At 37.3% G+C, this 21058-nt stretch overlaps 1 protein-coding gene across 2 annotated transcripts; it reads left to right on the top strand.

The window, feature by feature from the left end:
- The first annotated feature begins 199 nt into the window (after positions 1-199).
- Positions 200-21016, top strand: LOC135635469 (protein ENHANCED DOWNY MILDEW 2-like). 2 transcript variants are annotated; one of them, XM_065146555.1, is made up of 19 exons: positions 200-358; positions 778-1222; positions 1307-1403; positions 2561-2608; positions 2718-2875; positions 6174-6270; positions 6377-6475; positions 10919-11166; positions 11256-11345; positions 11447-11866; positions 12227-12371; positions 12477-12578; positions 13430-13522; positions 14418-14459; positions 18249-18359; positions 18951-19022; positions 19110-19228; positions 19429-19492; positions 19586-21016. In XM_065146555.1, the coding sequence occupies exons 2-19, from the start codon at positions 816-818 to the stop codon at positions 20765-20767; spliced, it is 3594 nt and encodes a 1197-aa protein (XP_065002627.1). In that variant the 5' UTR covers positions 200-358; positions 778-815; the 3' UTR covers positions 20768-21016. The 2 variants fall into 2 exon arrangements, with proteins under 2 accessions (XP_065002627.1, XP_065002628.1); XM_065146556.1 differs by having other exon boundaries at positions 211-358; positions 805-1222.
- The last annotated feature ends 42 nt before the right edge of the window (positions 21017-21058 follow it).

Genomic DNA, 21058 nt, shown 5'->3' on the forward strand with positions numbered 1-21058 from the left:
ATTATAATAACTCTGTGGAGACTATATTCTTTTAATTAATTTATATATGATATTACTTACAAGTCCTTCACATTTTGATTGAATGTCACATAGGTCCCCTTCGATGCGGTGCCCATAATCGCAACCGTGCAATTCCTAGTCGGACCCGTCCACAACCGCCTTTAATATTCGGCAAAAGATTTCCAATATAAGGCGCTTCTCCACCCTTCACCAAATCCCTAATTTCGCGTCTCATGGAAATGTGGTGTCGGGGTTTTCCGGTTGTGCACGTAGGAAACACTTTCCCCGCCGAATCTTTCGTGGAAATCTCACCTTCTAGAGGGTTTTGCTAACTCGGCGCCTTCTAATCTGACGCCTTGTGAGTTTTCCGCTGTTGTTACGAATTTTATTTTGTTTCCTTGGCATCCTTCCCATGTGTTCTTTCGATTCTGATTACGGTATTGTTCTTTATTCGTTTCCTCTCTCCTTTAGTATTTGTTCTTGCTATCTTCGATTGTTAGAGGGAAGCCTGACTGGTTTTCGCCCAGGACTATTGCAATTGCTGGCATTTCTCGTTAGTTTTGTACCTTTAATGCAATATTAGTCAGGAAAATAATGGAATTTGGAATTGTTATAAGGGTTCCATCTCTCCTTTATGTTTGAAACTTCGAATTAGGTTGATGAACGAAAATAAGAAGGTTTTTTCTATTGAGTTTGGTTGCTCTTTTCATATTGTAGATTCGACCAGTTGAAGAGATTGATGCCATTTTCTTTAACATTCTTCTTTTGTCGTTTAAGGAGATACGGCTTCGTTATTCTTTGAAGGTGTGTAGATCATGGCATCGTCCGATGACGATGAGATTGTGCCGCAGATTGTCACAAATTATCATTTGGTGGACGATGATGAATCGCCCATCTCGTTTTCAGTTTTGCCTGTCCAGTTTAGTGACGGCGAGAAGCAGGATGCTGTCAACAGGGCCGTTTTCTTGCACGGAACCACTGATGGCGGGCTTCAGAAAGTCTACAAACAGGTTGTCGCATGGAAGTTGGTATTAGAAGATGATCAACCCAAGATCATGGTCCTCTCGAAGGACAAGAAATGGATCAATCTTCTGAAACCAAGAAAGAGTTACGAGGATACAATAAGGACAATGTTGATCACCATACAGTTGCTTCATTTTCTGAGGAGAAAACCACAGGCATCAGAAAAGAGCCTTTGGGAACACCTGCGTGGTGTCTTCAGGTGCTCCTTTTTTAATTTCTCTTGTGAACTTTTTGATTTGTCTTTCTTTTGTCTGATGTTCTTGAAGATGTTTGTATGATGCAGCACATTTGAGGTCAGACCTTCTGAGGATGACTTCAGGGAACATATTTCACTTATGAAGCTTTTTAGGGAGAGGGATCAGGTCTTAGTAAATTCACAGGTATGAATTGCATAACAGACTGAGCAAAGTCCTTTATATATATATATATATATATATACATATATGTATATATATATATATACATATATGTATATATATATATACATACATACATACATACATACATTCATACAATGCCATTCAAGTTTGTAGTGTTGCCATAGAGGTGCTTGAACTTTAGATTGTTCAGGTTTTCTCTTGCATTTTTTTTTAATGTGTTCTGTGGCTTTTGTGGGGGGGGGGGGGGGTGTTGACTTGATCCATAGAACTTAATAGGGTTAACAGTGGTCATTTATTGTATGGAACTTTATAAGGTTTTGTCCAAAGGAGGGTTTGCAGGCATCGGTGACGGTTGCATTCGACGGGACCAGAGGTGAGTCGGGGTGGCGGAGTAGGGTTTGGGGATCTCGCATGTGGCGGTGGGGTGGTTTTACTGAAATGTTTAGTGATATGCCACATTTTGGCACCACCCACGTGGCAGTAGACAAAGGACCACTGGGCTGACGTAGAGTGACACCTCAGACCTGGACGAGGCGACCATGCGACCTCCGCATTGTTCGACACCGTACAGGTCAGTGCCGGACACCCTAGAGCCATTCCGCAAAACTCAGGATGGCGTTGCACGGCGCCGACCCAAGTGGTGCCCCTCGGTGCCAACCAGTACGGGTCGATCGACGCTTGGTGCCGGACACCCCGAAGCCGCTCCGTAAAACTCGGGACAGCGCCGACCCGAGCGATGCCGGGCACCCAGAGCCATTTCGCAAAACTCGGGACGACGTCGACCTGAGGCGCCCGACGCCTGGGTTCAAGCGAGCGCACAAGTAGCGCTTCACTGAAGCACATCGCCCAACTTCTATGTGAGGTGCTTGGGCCTTGTCTTGCCTTGCTCAATCACCTAGGCGAGCACCCGGGTGCCTTTTTAAATCATTGTTATGTGATGGCCAGTGAAGGATGTATTTATCAAATTGATGCTTCTATGTTCAAGTTCTAGTTATTTTTAGTCCAATGTTATATTATTCGTTTTAATTTGGACTTACCATCTGTGCTCCATTATTAATTTCACAGTTTCTTTACCATTGAAATAGCTTCATTTTACCCTAAATATTTGAGTTTGTATCTTGTTAAGCATGCTTCTTATGATAGTTCTACTTGAACAGCTGTTGCTAGAGTTCCTAGAGGGGAAGCCAAGGAAGAAATTTGGTGAGGTTGGTGCTGATCCTGGTCATATTTGCTTTAATTTCCATAGATCATTTGTAGAACTTGTCACGTGATAGATCAAATTGGATAAGGTTTATTATTAAATTAATTTTTCAGGTTGCTTTAGATAGTTCAAATCTAAATCAGCCATTTATTGCTGATGATGATGAGGTTGATGAAGACATAAAAGATGATGCTGATGATGATTCAGAGGATGAGTCTGATTTATTTGATTCAGTATGTGCCATTTGTGATAATGGTGGTGAACTTTTATGGTATGTTTTTTTATTTTTTGGAAACATTTTCTTGTATTTGCTTTACAATATTCAGGTTCTAATACAAATAGTTAATATTATTAAATCAATGAATTTTTGTTAGCTCCTTAAATGCAAGCTTCCACCTAGTTATTTGTGTCCATCACCTGAAGTTTAATTTACACACCAAAATCATTTGTATTTGTTGTCCATCCAGCATGGTACTCATTATGTCATAATTATAATGTTTCTAATCTCTCTATTTCTGGTTATTATATTCTATTGTTATTGTCATTTTTAGTTATCCCTTTTGAATCCTAGATCAAGAAGTTTATTGTGTTTTAGATATGTCAAGATGGAGATACGATGAAATGCTTGAATTTTGGTGAGTTAGAGGTGGTTGTATTGAGGGTTAAATGATTAAATTATCTATGGTGCTTAAGCATCTAATTACACATTTGACTTGCACTCGTAAAAATATGAGTCAACTTGGAGATTACGAGAGCCTTAGTTGTGATGCTTGGCATCCCATCCCAAGTGTTCACCTGTGCTGGCTTGGGCAACCCAAACTCCTCAACCCACTCTCAACCTAATTCAGGTTCTCCTGACTCTATGCAAATCCAATTCCCCCCTATCTTTTCCGGAACCAAATTATAATGCAATCTAAACTTGATCAACCCAATTCACTGCAGTTGATGCCTGCATTTTTTTGCCCTATCATTTCTATTGTCGACCTTCCACCATTGGCTTATGGCTTTTAATTGTCTTCCCTCTCTTCGTTATCACATCTCTCCTCGTCTCCCCCTCTTATCTTTCTCCCTTCTTCCTCTTTTCTCCCTTTTCTCCTCCCTTCTGTCTATTGGGGCTCCACCACTGTTGCCTTCTCTTTTCTCTTTCCTCTTCCTTTTCTTCTCTGCCCCTTTATGTGCGACCAACACCCCCTACCATGGTTGTCCTCTCTTCTCTATCCTCTTCCTCTTTTCTGTCCCTTCATGTGCGTCCAACATCCCCTACTGTGGCTTCCCTCTCTTCCTCTGTCCTCCCTCATCTCTTCTCAACTCTGTAACTATCATCGCATGTCATCGCCCTCTCTGGCCTCTTCTCTTCCTTGCCTCTTCTCTGTGACCAACAACATATGTCATTGTTGTCCTCTCTACCTTTTCCTACTTCTCTTCCTTGCCTCCCTCGTATTCTCTCTACTCTCTCTTGTTGCCCTCCACTACCTTCCTTCCTCTTCTAATTTCTCTCCCCATCCTCTTCCACCCTTCCTATCTCCTCTCTCTTCCCCTCTTTCCACGACTTAATTAATCAATTTAACATGTCAATTCAAACAATAACAATTATACTATTATAGGCATGCCAGAAGAATCATAATTGGGAAACATTAAAAAGAATCTTGGATGAAATTAATTATTTAAAAGATCTACACCTTGATGCTACCACTTGCCTGGTTTGGACAAAATTACTAAAGGTAGATATTTAAAGTAAAACAACGTCAAGTTTTTGTTTTGATAAAATGAAATAAAACTTATGCTTTAATTGAATTTCTTATATATTTGAATATTTTTATCTTTAGTTACATTTTATAATTTTTTAAAGATAGACCTATTGCTTTAGTAGGCGAACACCTAATATGGGATTTTGATGCTTTATAGCACCTAGTGCTTGACACTTGACAGTACCAAGAAAAACACTTTTTGAAACAAGCAAGGGTATGATGGTCCTTTGACTGTTAGTTTCATCTAGCTGATAATCTTTGTATCAGTGATTTAAAAAGGCGCTCGGGCGCTCGCCTAGGCGCTCGGGCGAGGCAATGCGAGGCCCGAGCTCCTCGCTTCATTTCCAGGCGGCGCGCTTCAAAGAGGCGTCGCCTGGGCACTTCAGACGAGCGCCTGGGTTAAACTAGGCGACCGAACCAGCGTTTGAGGTCTGGTTTAGTCTTCGGTGCTTTAGTTGGTTCAATCGAACCAACTAAAGCACTGATATCAGCGTGACTTCCCCAACTCTAACCCTGCTCGTCGTTCACGCTACTGCCGTTGCTTCTCGCTACCGCTGCTGTTGTCGTCGCTCGCCGCTCTCGTTGCTGCTGTCGATGCTCGCTGCTACCGTTGCCGCTCCCACTGTCGTCGCTCCCGCTCCCGCTGCTCGCTGCTATTATTGCCACTGTCTCCGCTCGCCGCTTTCGCTCCTGCTGCTCGCTGCTACCGTTGCCACTGTCTCCACTCGCCGCTTTGCTCCCGCTCCCGCTGCTCGCTGTTACCATTGCCACTGTCTCCGCTCGCCGCTTCCACTCCCACTGCTCGCTGCTACCGGTGCCACTGTTACCGCTTGTCGCTCCCGCTGTCGCTACTGCTGCTCGTCGCTTGCAGCTGTCGCTGCCATTGTCGTTGCTCGCAGTTGCCGCTCTCGCTCTTCTCAGTCAACACCCTCGGTCTTCAATAGTATACTGTTAACAGTATACAGTATACTATTAACAGTATACTGTTAACCGTATACTAGTAATAGTATTTGTATTTATTAGATTAATTTAATAGAATATTTTTATTTAAAAAATTAAAAATTATATTAATTAATTATATTATATATTTTTATATTTTAGCATCTCACTTTGCTCGGGCGAGCGCCTAGCGCCTCGGGCGTTTTTGGCCATTGGCGTCTTTTGGCGCTTAGCGCTTTTTAAATCACTGCTTTGTATTTTTGTTTGTCTATGCATAACTCCATACTGTACTTGCAAAATGTGCAAGCTCAGTAGTGGGAGATGGATGGGGTGTTCTAGCAGAATGCTTATTGCTTTCATGAAAAGAACTGAAGATACGATTGTATTTGGTTCAATAAGATGTCAACTTTTGACTGAAACGCTAATTAAATATTGAGTTCGAATTTAAGAAGATAATTCAGACGTTCTAGCCCTTAGATAGTTCTTTAGAGAATGTGGTAATTTTCTTGATAAGTAACAACCATATAGTGAAGGGCAGCAGTGCCCCTGTTAGAGTTTCTTTAAGACTATAACCATGGGAGCTGGTAGAGAATTGCTATATCTGTTGGTTTTATTTATTATCTAATATTCATGCACTAAATAGTGTACCAAATTAGTGCTGATGTGTGCTAACGTCTTGCTTGGACTCGTATGTTTTGATGAAATGATACCTGCTGTTATTAAACTTAATTTAGAGTGCAGGAGCTAAAGTTGTTACATGAAATGGGTTTGTGTGAAGTCTGGCCATGCACTATGTGCATTCCTAGTTATGTGGTTCTTTGTAATTCTATAGTTTCTTATTTTTTGTTTTAGGATATTGTGGTTTGAAAATCTATAATGCAGTTGTGAAGGACCGTGTCTGCGATCCTTCCATGCCACCAGAAAAGCTGGAGAAGAATCAGAATGCAAGTCCCTCGGATACACAAAGGCTGAAGTTGAGGTATCATGTAGAGAGCTCGTCATGGTTTCTGCTTTTTATGAACCTCTGCTGTGTATGTTCTCTCGTTCTTTTGTTCTTCTCATCAAATGTTTGTGAATTTGTGCAGTCACTACAGAACTTTCTATGCAACAATTGCTTATACAAGCAGCATCAATGCTTTGGCTGTGGCAAATTAGGCGCCTCTGATAAATCAAAAGGTGCTGAGGTAAGATATATGTGGTGGAACTAGTTCTTATTTTCTTATCTTACTACTTTTGAACTATGTACTAGTTTTTGATTAAGAAGGCTACTGGTACATTTTGCATTGATTTAAAGAAAATGCTTTTGTCAAAATATTCTGAATGACTTTTTTGGACCAATGTATTAGCATGATCTAAAATTGGGATATCCTAAAGGTTTTTAATATTTGTTCCTATAATTGGCAAAATCCTCACCTCACAACCTTCTATGAACTTTGTATTCAATTTCTGTGAATCAACATACATATTTATACATTGGTCCAATCTGTCTTTGTAGTTTCGGTTCGAGCACAATAAAGTGGTTCATGAGCTAACTTTACTGTGCTAAGGCTACAAGGGTATTCTAAAAGTTAAAGTTTTGAACATTGGCATATTCAGTAGTAGCAGTTCTGTTTCTTCTTAACAATATTGCTATCCAGCATTTACGAGAGGTCTTTATCACCCAGAATCTCCATCTTTTCCTCTAAGGTGCTTGTGATGCACCCCCTCACTTTTTGGTTCTTGATTTGTTTTTCGGGACCAAATATAGTGTCCTCATTCACTCAACATATTTTTAGGATGGACTAAGGTCATTTGTCTAAATTGGTCGAAGTTCATAGTAAGTGTTTGTACTTTGAAGCAAGGATTGAAATATTGTACCATACCGAAGTTTCGACATTCGCTCGGTATGGTACGATACTATATATAGAGCGATATACTATTCGGTATATATATATATATATATATATATATATATATATATATAATAATAAAATAAAAATTTGGCGATGTTGTCGCTCTCTCTTATATATATTTATATATAAAAGATTTTTTATATATAAATATTTTTATAAAAGGTGATGTCATCTTATATATATATATATATATATATATATATATATATATATATATATACCGGTAACGGGCGGTTCGTGTATCGGTCTGCTGACGGACCGGTATGTACCGCCCGGTTATTCAAAATTGAAGACCTTGCTTTGAAGTATGCAGGTTATGTATCTATCAGAGAATTGCATGATATGAACTTGACACTTTTGTGACTAGCTTGAGATTTTGATTCAATTGTGTGATTTTGTAAATGAGCTGGGAGCTTATTTGGAAACCTATTTTTCTTTTCCATCACTTTCCAATTTTCCATCAGATTTCTCTCTCTAAATTTCCTTTACACTTTTTGCTGTCTCTTTAAATATTTCATCATTCTTTATTGGCAGTAGACAGCAGATCATTAAGTTTGTCAGAGTAGCTTATCCTCTATATGGCTTATTCAACCTACTTCTCTTTCTGGTGAGAAATTTTGTTGTATGCACGGGTTTTTGGTTGTGACAATGTGTTGGTTAACTAAACTATAGGTTTGAGAGAATACAATGCAAGATATTGCTAGTCTCCTATTTATATTTTTTTCTTTATCATGTGATGTGGTCATAGTCAATCCAAACTTTTTGAGTTCACAGGAAGGTGGATGAAGTCTTATAGCATAAGTATACAAGATAAGAAGAGGTTGGATGAGATAAAACTAGCAGGCTTCTTATACTTTGGTTTATCATTTTTATACATTGCTTTATCAAACCCCTCAATTCAGACAATTGAATCAATAAGGTCAAACTTTTTTTTTCTTTTGAACTGAAGCTGTTAGTATAATGCTATTGAATCTGGAGAGGTTCAAGTCCTCGTGAATTTTAAAACATGAGTATTAGTAAGGTTCAGCATACTATGCAAGTTGGACATTGCTGGTGATCCAAGGTATCCTTATATAGTGAAGTGACATTGAAGTTTGGTTTTAATACTGCACAAGCTATGAATCACTCATTATTGAAATAAGCTTTGAAGAGTCTTATGATTCGCAAGATTCGATTGGCAACTATTATAGCTGATACATGACTTGCTTTTTTAACTTAATAAATGAGTTTCTTTTACATTTTTAATTTTTTAAATGTCTTAACAATTGGAAAGTCATTCATAACTTCATTCTGCTTTGGTACAGTTAAAACCTATGTCAAAGATGATCTTGGACCATAATACATTAAGTAGATGTCCACACATCTAGAATATGCTGATTCTACTAGCCATTTCTTTGATGTCTCTTAATTCTACAGCTTGTTAGCAATCCTTCATTTGGGTATATATTGGCTCATTTAAGAGCTGGACCTTTTAATTTAAACTATGAGAATTTGGTTTTGCATGCTTTGCCATGCCTATTTAGACTGATTCTTGAGGTGACTCTATTTGAAAGGGTTCATATAGAGTAGGACTGCTGATCATTGAGAAGAGGGAGGATATTTGTTGACCTTCAAATTGTATTGCTTGAGAAAAAAATATCCCTTCAGCATTTGTGATGAGATGCACATAAATTCATGTCCAATGATCACGTTCAATTATGAATGAAAAAACGAGAATATCCTTTTGTTAGACAATGGAGAGATACTATTAAATGAATCAAAGGGTTGGTAGTGAATCTACCTTGCTAGTTTGTGTTCAATACGTTATTTTAATGTTTTGGAATTTAGTTATAAATTAAGATAAATGTTGACTTTGAGCCATATCAATTCTGAAACAAGAATTGAAATATTGTACTGGCGTTTCGAGCTTCGCTTGGTACGGTACGGTATTGTATACCGAGCAGTATACCACTCGATATATCGTTCGATATATATATACATATATATAAAGTATAAAAAGAAAATTTTTCCGGCGACATCGCCTCTCTTCTCCCTAGGCCCCTGCCTCTCTTCTCCCCACGCGGGGTGACGTCGCCTTGATATATATATATATATATATATATATATATATATATATATATGGTATGTAATATCGTGCTGTACCGTACTGGTGTTTCGAGGTTGGCTCGGTACGGTACGGTATCGACGTACCGAGCGGTCCACCAGGGCCTACCGAGCGATTTCCTCTTACTGTAGCATTGCTACAGTGTAACCCTGTAGCATGGTCCGTTCGGTAACGGGTGGTCCGCTTATTGGTATGTCGTCGGATCGGTACGTACTGCCCGTACCGGACGGTACCATTCGAAATTGCGTACCATATATATATATATATATATATATATATATATAATACTGCTCGGTAGCGGGCGGTCCGTGTATCAGTCTGCTGACGGACAAGTACGATTATTCGAAATTGAAGACTTTGTTATGAAATAAGTGATCTTTTTCTTTTACTTTTATCTTTATAAGATATAATTTTCTAACTATATTCATAGATTAACCCAAAATTACTCAAATTTATTTTTTGATTTTTCTCTTTTGATACGTTTTTCTTTCTGAATAATTGTGTTCTTAATGCGGGCTTATTTTTTTCATGCATAGCCCTTTTTAAAGCTTAGGATTTATCAATTATATGAGCCAATTTGTTGTGACCTGTATATTCACTTGTTTTTAATCTCATAGCATTTAACTGAAGACTATTTGCATTGTGCTTGAAAATGCCTATTTATGAATAACATTAATATTCTTTTCACTGAATTACGTGAGCCAGGCGAAATGAGGAGGGTTGTGTCTGGCAGCCGATGGCCTAAGGGTAATGTTAGGCCCACTATCTGATGCAATACCTTCTGTATCTTTTTTTGATACCCACCCCTTGTAACCACAATAAAGTTATTTGTGATTTGTGTTCACTTGGATTCTTTTAATACCTCAGTGGCTCAGATTCATTCAGGTCTTCTACTCCTTTGGAGATTGGACATCCTTTAATTGAAGGACAAGCTGCAATGGTTTAGAAATATTTGTTGAACAAAAGTTTCATGTGCAGACTTAAATTAGAGTTAGTTGATTCTCTTGATATGATTTATTTTCTTTTTCTTCCTCGTACTCTTCTCTTTAGCTTTTTCCTTGTTGCCCTTGTCACGCCGTGCACCACTCACTTTTTGGATTCCAGGTGCATCTGGTTTGGCTTTTGGAGTAGTGTTTGGATTCTTAGTTAGACAACTTGTACTAGTTATTGATTAACTTTGAACAGATCTATCAGGATATTGGATTGGACTGGATCAAATTTTCTAGGTCTCTGGATCTTACTCAATTAAACTTGATCTCATCTATGTCCAATACCCTTATACCAGAGGTTTATGATGCAGATCAGGCTATTGATTTTGCTCCTAGCATACCTACTAGTTACTGCCTGCTACCCATGTCTGCGTTTTCTTCTCATTATTTTTTTGTGACTTCGTTTAAGTTCCTTCCTCCTCATATTGTCCCTCCTTTCCTGTTAAACTAGAAAGTTTTGCTGTGCTCACAGAAAGAGGTTGCTAGAGTCATGTTCTTTACATCTGTCTATGTGGATTTTTCTAATCTAGCAAACAGTTGCAACAACTACATATAATTGTCCAGATTTTATCTCATCTTTCACTCTCTTGTCTGCAAATGATTGATGCAGTGTTGTTCCCTTTTTTAATCTTTTGTCTTTAGGTATATCCTTGTGTTTCTGCGACATGTGGTCACTTCTACCATCCAAAGTGTGTTTCAGAATTACTTTTCCCTGGTAGCGAAGCTGAAGCATCTGAGTTTCAGAAAAAAATTGTGGCTGGGGAATCATTTACATGCCCTGTTCATAAATGTGTTGTTTGTAAACAAGGAGAAGACAAAGAGGTTAGAGATTTGCAGTTTGCAATGTGCAGACGGTGCCCAAAATCTTATCATAGAAAGTGCTTGCCAAGGTAATTTTTCAATTGCAGATTAGATAGGTAGAACACTAATGAGCTAAGAATATATAGATTTTTCTTCTATCTTTTCGATGAAATTGTAGGAGGATTGCGTTTGAGGATATAGAAGATGAGGCTATCATACAAAGAGCTTGGGATGATCTTCTTCCTAATCGAATCTTGATATATTGCCTGTAAGTTCCCGTTCACTGAGTTTTTCTGTCTGGCTTCATGTGTTGCACAAATAACATTCTCTTACAGGGAATTGACTTCATTGTTGTTTTCCATTTGGCAGAAAGCATACGGTTGATGAAGACCTTGGAACTCCAAGAAGAAATCATATTATATTTCCTGAGACTCCTGAAAAAAAAATAGTTTCAGATATGCAGAAAAGCAAAATTAAAGAATTGGCTAAGAACAAAGTTAGAGAGTTGGCCCGAGATCGAACCACTATGAAGTCAGTCAAGGCAACTAGTTCTGAAGGAAATCACTCGAAGGAAAAAGTTGTCAGGAGTGTTACTCAGCATGGTCTTGGTATCCAGAAAAAAGAGATGTCCTTGAAGGACAAGTCACGATCTGATATGGACAAAGCTGAGAGAACTGTTTTTGAGGACAACAAGACTCCCGACAAAGAGGCAAAACCTACAGCTTCTACGAAACCTGCTGCAAAGACATTAAGTTCATTTCCTCATATAGATAGTGAAACAGAAGCAAAGTAAGTCTCTTTTTTCTCTTTTGTCCAAGGAATGGCTTTAGCACTTGCTTTAGTTTTTCATTTGAGCAGTTCCAACTATTTTCAGATTAACACCCAAATTAATTTTGTATGCTTCGTTCCTTGATATCATTTGAAGTTGAGTGGGGTTTTTTTGATAACTTAATTCTAATAGTAAAAGAATTTGCATTTGGTATTCATGTCAACTTGGGTTGATTTATTTTGCAGTAGGGAAGTCACAAAGCAGCTAATCTTCTCTGATGTGCTTCACCTTTGTGCTATTAGTTGTTGCTAATGTGGATTGAGTTATTATTATTAGCCTATTGATTGTGATCTTACCTAATTGGAATGTTTTTATTGGAGAGTTTTGGCTTTGTTCGAAAAGGCATCATCTTCTTTAAGCTTGGAAAATATAACCAGAAAACGGTCAATGCCATCTACTCATGCATACGGCACAAGGCACATTGACAAGACCATTACACAAGGCAAGGTTGAAGGTTCTGTTGAGGTACATAATTGATCATTGAGTGACATCTGATTTGAATTGATGACTTCATTATTTACTATTCTTTGTGTGAAGTCCTAATTTTTGTGATTAAAATTGTGTCCATAGGCAATACGAACAGCTTTACAGAAGTTAGAGAATGGGGGTTCTGTGGAGGATGCTAAAGCTGTCTGTGAACCTGAGATGGTGAAGCAATTGCTTAAGTGGAGGGTATGTAGTTGTGCCTACCAGTGAAGTAATTGCATTTGGTGTTGTGGATAACTGGGTATATAATTAAAAATTATCGAGTTAGCACCTATTGGCCATTGTTGCTTATAGTAACATTCATCACATGCACAGTTTCTGTCATCTGATTCTTGAGTTTTCATTTGATACTGCATTTTTTGTAAACATAAAAGGTGTATTGTTCCTTTTCTCCTACTCTTGCCATTGTATACTTTGTTGCAAGTTAATGTAGTAAATTTTACTGCTTGAACTGAAGCATTAACAAGTTGGACCTTGATAATCATAAGGCCTTTTACTTTCCTTTGAAGATTGTGATCACATGGTGCTACTAAGGCTTTAACTTTAATGCCGGTACGATATTGATTTTGGCAACTTGTTGGTACCAGTTATGGTACCGGTTTATCAAGTGGTATACCAACCTATATCTCTTGGTATCACTGAAAAAAGAAATGCCTACTGGTCGGTGCCAAGCCATATGGTTTAATACCGATCCTTAATTGCACCGGTAAATATTGGCCAATACGTTGTCTAACTGGTATTTGAAGTCATGCTTGCTAGTTCTTTCCTCCTTTGTTTTCTTGTAATATTTTTCTATTCTCGACTCTATATTGTTTTCTATCTGTGCTGTTAACCTGGCACAGCCATCCCTTCTTGCATGGTATAAGATTTATCTCCGTTGTGTCTGTTCTAGATAAAAGAGGGCAGCATCACCCTAGCATCATTTAATTAGAGGAAGAAAATTAATTTCAAAAGCAACATACTCTCTACATGGCTTGAAAAAATATATAGAAATGATATTTATGTGGTGGTACTTCATGAAAAAATTTCTTTTCCAGGAGAAGCTCAGAGTTTATCTTGCACCTTTTCTCCATGGAATGCGCTACACATCTTTTGGTCGTCATTTCACTAAAGTAGACAAGCTTAAGCAGGTACTTATCTAAAAATTAGCAAGAACTGTGAAGTTTGGTGATGATTCCAGTTGTTGCAACTCAGTAAACCTCATGTATTTAAATGCTTATTGTCAGAATTGGGATGCTATTACCTTTACTAAATCCTATTAGGAAACATAATTGTTTATGCTGTTACTATAGTTGAATTTCTTATGCCATTCAAATAAGTAAACTTTTCGTGAGAATCTCTCTTGACCTTTCTAAATGCAATACATAAATACAATGTTAAATATGGCTGCCAGGTAACAAAGATTGACTTATGCTATTTAACATGCTAACAGCTTCATTGGAATATATATCATTCATTATGACCTACCATCGATTGCACATAGCACATACTATTGTAAATCCTATGCCAGGTGTCACATAAATGCTGGTATAAACTATAAATGCCAAGAGTCATGCTTGCATATGCTATATGTCATAAAATGCAGCATGTGGGATGCCTGTAAATGACAAAACCTGTAAATGACTTTTGTCATTTCGCTATGCTGCAAGAAAGAAGCCCTTGCTAAATGCAATATGTTATGATTTCTGGGAAGTGGTTCATAATATTCAGATTATCATGGTCTCGCTAACAGCATTATTTTGGTGATGATTCCACAGAGTTCTATATAAGCTGCTGTTTTCAATGATTCTGGTTATGCTAATTTAGTTCATACCTTAAATGAAACATATATTACTCTGCTTGTTTCATGTCTGAACAACACTTCTTCATAAGTTCTATGATAACAAGAGTGTCAATTTCTTTAGTTACATTTTTTGGCTTTGGGACAATAGATGCATGGTTCTTTCTATACTGTGTTTCATCTGCCAAGTCATGTTTAAAAATGTCTTCCTTCTTATGACCCAATGAATTGTTCTTTCCATGTAGATTGTAGATAAGCTTCAGTGGTATGTTCAGGATGGTGATACGGTAAGTTCTTTTATTTCTTCAGTTTAATCGATTTCTACCAGATGCAGCCAGTAGTTAGTTTGTCATTTTAATTTGGGTTTCCTTTTAGCAAGACACAGTGAACTTGGAAGTTTGTTTCTGGTTTAAAGCATTTTTCATATTATTCATGTGCTTGACCAAGCCATTTTGTCACATGTTGACACTTAGCAAATATTGGTGTAGAGTGGGACAAGTAGCTCTCCTATAGTAATGCAACTGCATATTATATATACAATATGCTACATCTCCTTTTTGATATATGTATGTATGCATGCATGCATGCATGTTACATTCCCTTTTTAATCTTTCGTTGATGCAAACGCAGCAAGGAAGCAATCTTAACTTTGTAGTGAAATTATGCACCAGAAACCAGTTTTAGTTAGCTTCTTATACAAACTAATATGAGGAAACAGTGTCTAATTTTATTGATAACATCAGCTATATGCTTAGGATCTATCATGCAATTATATTTTGCAAATTGCAGAACATTAAATGAGAGCATTTTGAATTTTTCTTTAAAAAATTGACAAAAGGGTGGGCTTACCAAAGTTTTCTTTAGTTATGGATTTTGGACATAAAGTACACTCTTGTCCAAAGCTTCTAATCCTCTCAAATTTAAAGTCTGTTTCTGCTTCTTTGGCATGGATTAAATGAGGGGATCATGCCTTTGATCTTTATTGTTGATGGTATGAGGAGAGGTATAGGATGATCTTCGATAGGAACTATAAATAAAAGAATAAATAATTTTAGCTTAACCAAACATATAACTTTTTATAGATATCTATGGCAAAAAATCCATGTGGCCAACCCCAAATAATTGGGACTTACGGTTTTGTTGTTGTTATTATTATGTGCCTCTGCCCATACTTTTCATGAGCATGTCCTTTTGTAAAAGCAATAGTTGTTCTGTATAAACAATTCGTAGAATCAATGATTAGCCATATGATTAATGTAAACTCAAATTCATGTTAACTTGTTAGCATGGTACTTAACCCCATGCATGAAGCCTTATAGCTTTAGATTTTAGCTATTGGAGAAGTAATTATTCATTGGCCGGATGTTTTGTATAAGGTGGAATTTTTTTATATTTTTTCATAGGTTCAACTTTTTAGAAGCCATTGTTATGCTTTTAGTAGATTGTCTTTAGAGGTCTTTTATAAGACCGTTGTAAGACCAACAATATTTTATGGATCTGAGTGTTGGATAGTTAAGAAGCAACATATACAAAAAGCTTGTGTTGTCGAGATGAGAATGTTAAGATGAATGTGTGGAGTTAATAGGAAAGATAGGAAAAGAAATATTGTTACTCATAAACACCTAGGTATAGCTTTGATAGAAGATAAGACGAGAGAGAATCGTTTAAAATGATATGAACATATGCTTACGGGATATCCAGATGCAATAGTCAAAAGAGGTGAAATGATTAATGTTAATAATACGAGAAGAGGTAGAGGAAGATTTTAAAAGATGCTAATAGAAATGTAGTCGGTCCTAAATAGTTATGACTCGCGACTTTGTTGTCATTATTATTGTTGTATTTAGAGGTCTTTTAGACAAATTGCCCGAAGTTGAGCAAGAGAAGTTGTTTATATTTTCTCAAAGAGACAAAACTATAAATAAATAATTTAAAAGGCACAGGAGAAAAACTGTGATGGATGACTTCTAGCCATGTCAGGAAGAGGTTAAGGTCAGTTTTGGGGCAACCTAAACCCTAAAGGAGAGAACGTTTTTGCTTGGAGGCACCAATCTGAAAGGTGGAAAGGTGGAAATCTGGGAAATAATCATATGGTGTTTATGTAGTCAATTACTAGATTGTTAGTTATGATTTATGAGGATAGAGTGTATCCTGATTCCAGCTGCAGTTGTGATTTTTTTAACTGATGTTGCTCCACTTTTAGATCGACAGATTCTGGTAAGGAAAAGCATGTTTTCTATAAATTTAAAAATACTACTTTTTTTTATTAGCTTGCCCTACAAAAGTTTGTTTTCTGACAACTTTTTTGCTAGTTAACAAAATACAAGAGTACAGGACACTCATTTTAAAAACAGGACCTGCAGATGTACTCTTTTATCCTTGTGTTAGATGGTCCTTACAAGGGTCGAGGAGATTCACTAAAGTGATATAATTGACTTCTATTGCTCTTCATGTCCTGCATAATAGTGTTTAGCTGTCATATGTTCAACATTATCATGAACATTAATTTACATATTTTAAATGACCTTCCAATTTTTAGGAATTGTTTACATATTAAACATTGATCATAGGGGTTTGACATTGTAGGAATTCTTCTAAAAGTTCTTTTTAAATCTTTTATGTTCTCTACAACAACAGGCAGTATTGTTTCAACTATTTGGGATCAGCCACATCAATCTTCTTGTGCCATTTAGGTCTCCTGAGGGGGCAATATCATTAGCGAAACTAAGAGCAATCAAATTCTTTATTAGTCCTAAGGAAGTTTGTTGGGTCTTTTATCTCTCCTTGCATCATGATTCATAATTGAATCACCTTGTCTAACCAGTGAATCTATTGGTATATTTTGAACATGTTTGTATCTTAAACAGTCCTCCATTTTGTTCTTGACAAGAGCTACACCAATTTGTTACTAAATGTAAAAAGTTTTTGTTCCTTTTTTCTAGTAACTCAACATATTCATCCAACATCCTTATTTCTGAAACACTTCTCTGTTTGTTTTTTGCCATCTCCCCTCCCCCCCCCCCCTCCTCTCCTCTTCTTTCCTCTTTGTTGGAAGGATTTGTGAATTGGTTAGAAACAAGGGCAAGAATAGAGGTAAAGAAAAAAGGAGGAAGTGAAGGATAATGGTCAAAAAGGATGACATCAATAGAAAGAAAAAAATATTATTACCTGATTTGTCTTGGCTCAAGGAGTAATGCATGTCTTATGCATCCACGTTGCACATGTAGATGATAAAATCACATACTAAATAGTGGTCACTCATTGTGGGAAAGCATACTTCTATTTACACATCTCTGATCTTCAACTATGATATATTTCTTTTTTTATAGACCCCAAGTACAAGAAAGAAAATAAAAATGAGGAGAAATACAATAACATCCTATAAATCAAGGGAAGATATATATTCATATTTTGACAATTAATATTACTTAACAAAATATTTGATCGATGGACATCTATGGAATCTTTAATATTGATATGGAATCTTTAATATTGACTAATTTTCTTCCAGGATAAAAGCTTGAATTAACCCATGAAATCTTTCATAAAACCATGATGTATCTACTTCCCTTTTTGTGGCTTTTTTTTCTTATTTTGGCAGTCTAGGAAACTAAATTAGAAATGTTGGATATGTGTCCATGTGATAACTTATTACATTTGCAGAACATCTGAGCTAATAAAATTTGTTCAAATGATAAATACATTAAAATGGTCTCACTACCACTTCCCGACTAAACATTCATATAATCCTTATCTTTCTTTCTTGTAATAATAAAACTGTTAAGATTGACCAAAATTTGCTGATCCACCCAAGGTTCACCCCACTGGGCGGTATACCCTGGTATAGGCAGTATATAACGATCTATCGGTACACTCGACCGTATCATGTGTCGGTGTATCGGTACAAATTGTATCGATAGTAGGTCGGTATATCGGTATGGACCAATTAGGCGAACCATGGATCCACCCCATTTCTGTATGTCTGTTAATGCAAGTTATTGTTGAGAACTAGAATTCTCTTAATTCTAGGAACTCATTGTTTAACTTGACTATTATATTCCCTTGTGTATTTACAGGTTGTCGACTTCTGCTGTGGTGCCAATGATTATAGTCTTTTGATGAAAGAAAAACTTGATGCAGCTGGGAAGAGGTGCTACTTCAAGAATTATGATATTATACAACCAAAGGTAATTTTCTAAAAATTAGCAACAGTCTATCACCAGTCTAAGAATTATGTATTAAAATCTTGTCATGTGGTCGTGCCATAGAACTCATGTTCTTGCTTATCTACCTGTTTCACAGAGTCAATTTTCTCATAAAGTTCTTTTTCTCTCTCTTGTCCATGACTCTTGCTCATCCTTATGTCTTTTCATTGTTATCGGGATTATTCATGGCATGTTTAAATACAAGTTGTTAGTTATCGAGTCATTCCAATTTTAAAAATTTTGGATGATAGTTGTTGAGACAATTGATGTAATTCCATTGTTTGGATGCTTAAACATATAGGAATTGTGATTTCTAATGCAATTCCAACTACCCTGAACCTTTCCTCTTAATTGAGGAAATATAACACCACTTTATCTCAAATAAATTTTAGTTTGAAACCTTATCTACTTCTTGTTTATGTTATAGATTGCAAATAGGAACTGGAAAGAAGTTATAGGTTTGTGGAATTCTGTACTGTCCATTACTATTAAGAAACCTGCTTCAATGAAGTGTTTGTTGTTTGTTGCTATAGTGATATTCTTGTATGTTTCACTGATGTTTTCTTTTTGCAGAATGATTTCAATTTTGAGAGGAGAGACTGGATGAAGGTTAACCCTAAGGAATTACCTACCGGATCCAAATTGGTATAGTTTTGAAAGCATGTATATTTATTAATTTTCAGTAAATACAGCATGATATAAGGTCTGTTAATTTGTTTGATTTTTAAACAGATCATGGGCCTTAATCCTCCTTTTGGTGTCAAAGCAGCTCTTGCAAACAAGTTTATTGATAAAGCCTTAACCTTTAAGCCAAAGCTCCTTATTCTTATTGTTCCCAAGGAGACTGAAAGGTACAACTTCTGCTTCTCCCTGTTACTCGAATTAAATGATTTTATTGTATCATTCTCTCTCTCTCTCTCTCTCTCTCTCTCTCTTCATATATATATTATATTATATATAACTATATATAAATATATCTTGAGCTACGTATTTATTCTGTATATACTCTCAAGGCAACTTCTCATTCTATATCTTTCATTGTCATTATCAGACTAGATAAGAAAAGTCCTCCATATGATTTAATCTGGGAAGATGGTCAAAGTCTCTCAGGAAAGGTATGTAGATATTTGAAGAGTCCAACTCTAAAAATGCAAGCTTTGAAGGAGTCTCAACTAAATGACTGATGGTTAATTGCTACCTTTCTTCAGTCCTTCTACTTGCCTGGGTCTGTTGATGTGAATGACAAGCAAATGGAGCAGTGGAATTTGAATCCACCACCACTATATCTATGGAGCCGTGCTGATTGGACAACGAAGCACAAGACCATTGCTTCACACTATGGACACACATTCACAGAGCAGGAGATTCCCGTAGAAGAAAGTCTGGTGAAGAAACCATCAGAAGTTCTTGCAGCAGAGGACCATATGGAACAAGAACCTTTGAAAGGAGTTGCCACTTCAGAAGGGACAGAGGCTAGAAAGGAAGACACTAAGAGCTCTGGACGTAGCAACAAAAGGTTCTCAGCAGAAAATCGTAGTGGTGGTTCTCGTAAGAGAAGAAGGTCAAAGAAAAAGGCAAAGGTTTCTGAAGCAAAGGAGGAGGACAAGTTATCAGACATGAGCATTTCACCTGATCATTTGGAGAGTAGAACGAGGAGTCAGAGTCATCTTCCATCAGAACCAATTGAAACTCCATCAGAAAGGGCAAATAATCAAGATGTGTATTTCAGTTCTGAAATGGAATTTGGTGTGACGACTGGTGGTAATGACATCTTCAAAGACATTGTCAATGATGACATCGACGAAATTGCTAGGAGGTACACTGCTCCTGCAGCTGGAGAAGGCATGTTCAACCGCAATTCACATGGTTGGCCAACTGGTGGAATTGGAACTCATGATTATGGTGTCCCAAGCTCAGATTCACGGTTCTCTGATTACCCGAGAAGCAACATAGACTCTCTTAGCAGGAACACATATTCCAATGACATTGATGGGTACAGGAGGATATCAGAGACAGATCTGCGGGCACAAATAAGGTTGTATGGAACACAAGGTCAAGATGAGTGGTCACAAAGGAATGGAATGTTGTTAGGTAGTTCAGATTCAGTGCTTGGACAGCCTCGCTTATTTCCTCCTCCTTCCTATGGGCCATCCACAGCTAGCATGGCAACATCAGCAATGGACCGGTATGCTCCACGTCTCGATGAGGCAAACTATGCAAGGCCGAGAAATCAGGGCCCAGTTGGGCCTCTTCCCGGAACAGGCAGTATTTTTGACTACGACATTCATGGAATGAGGAGGGATAGGCCTCCCAACTCGATCGGCTTTGCACCTGGACCACATCCCTCGTACCCTCATCCGGGAACATCTGGTGGTTGGCTAGATGAATAATTGCACGGTTTTTAGTTATCAAACATGAATCTGATGCTGTTAGATCTCTGGAAAACTGAAACATCCATTGTTGTCGGGTGTGTGGCAGTGACTTGCTTTGTTTCATTATCAACATAGCACTTAGTTGTTATGTAGTTTTGTTCCGCTTACTGGGAGAATGGAACTTTGTATATCCATAGATTTTGGTAAATTGCACATAAACTTGGTGGGTGTTCTGACTTCGGTCACAATAAGAGACATTCCCTGGTATATCCTTTTTGCAGTGTCTGTGGAGCAAAGATGTTCATATAA

The sequence above is a fragment of the Musa acuminata genome, chromosome BXJ3-4 (genome assembly GCF_036884655.1).
Source record: "Musa acuminata AAA Group cultivar baxijiao chromosome BXJ3-4, Cavendish_Baxijiao_AAA, whole genome shotgun sequence".
Classification (NCBI taxonomy): Eukaryota; Viridiplantae; Streptophyta; class Magnoliopsida; order Zingiberales; family Musaceae; genus Musa; species Musa acuminata.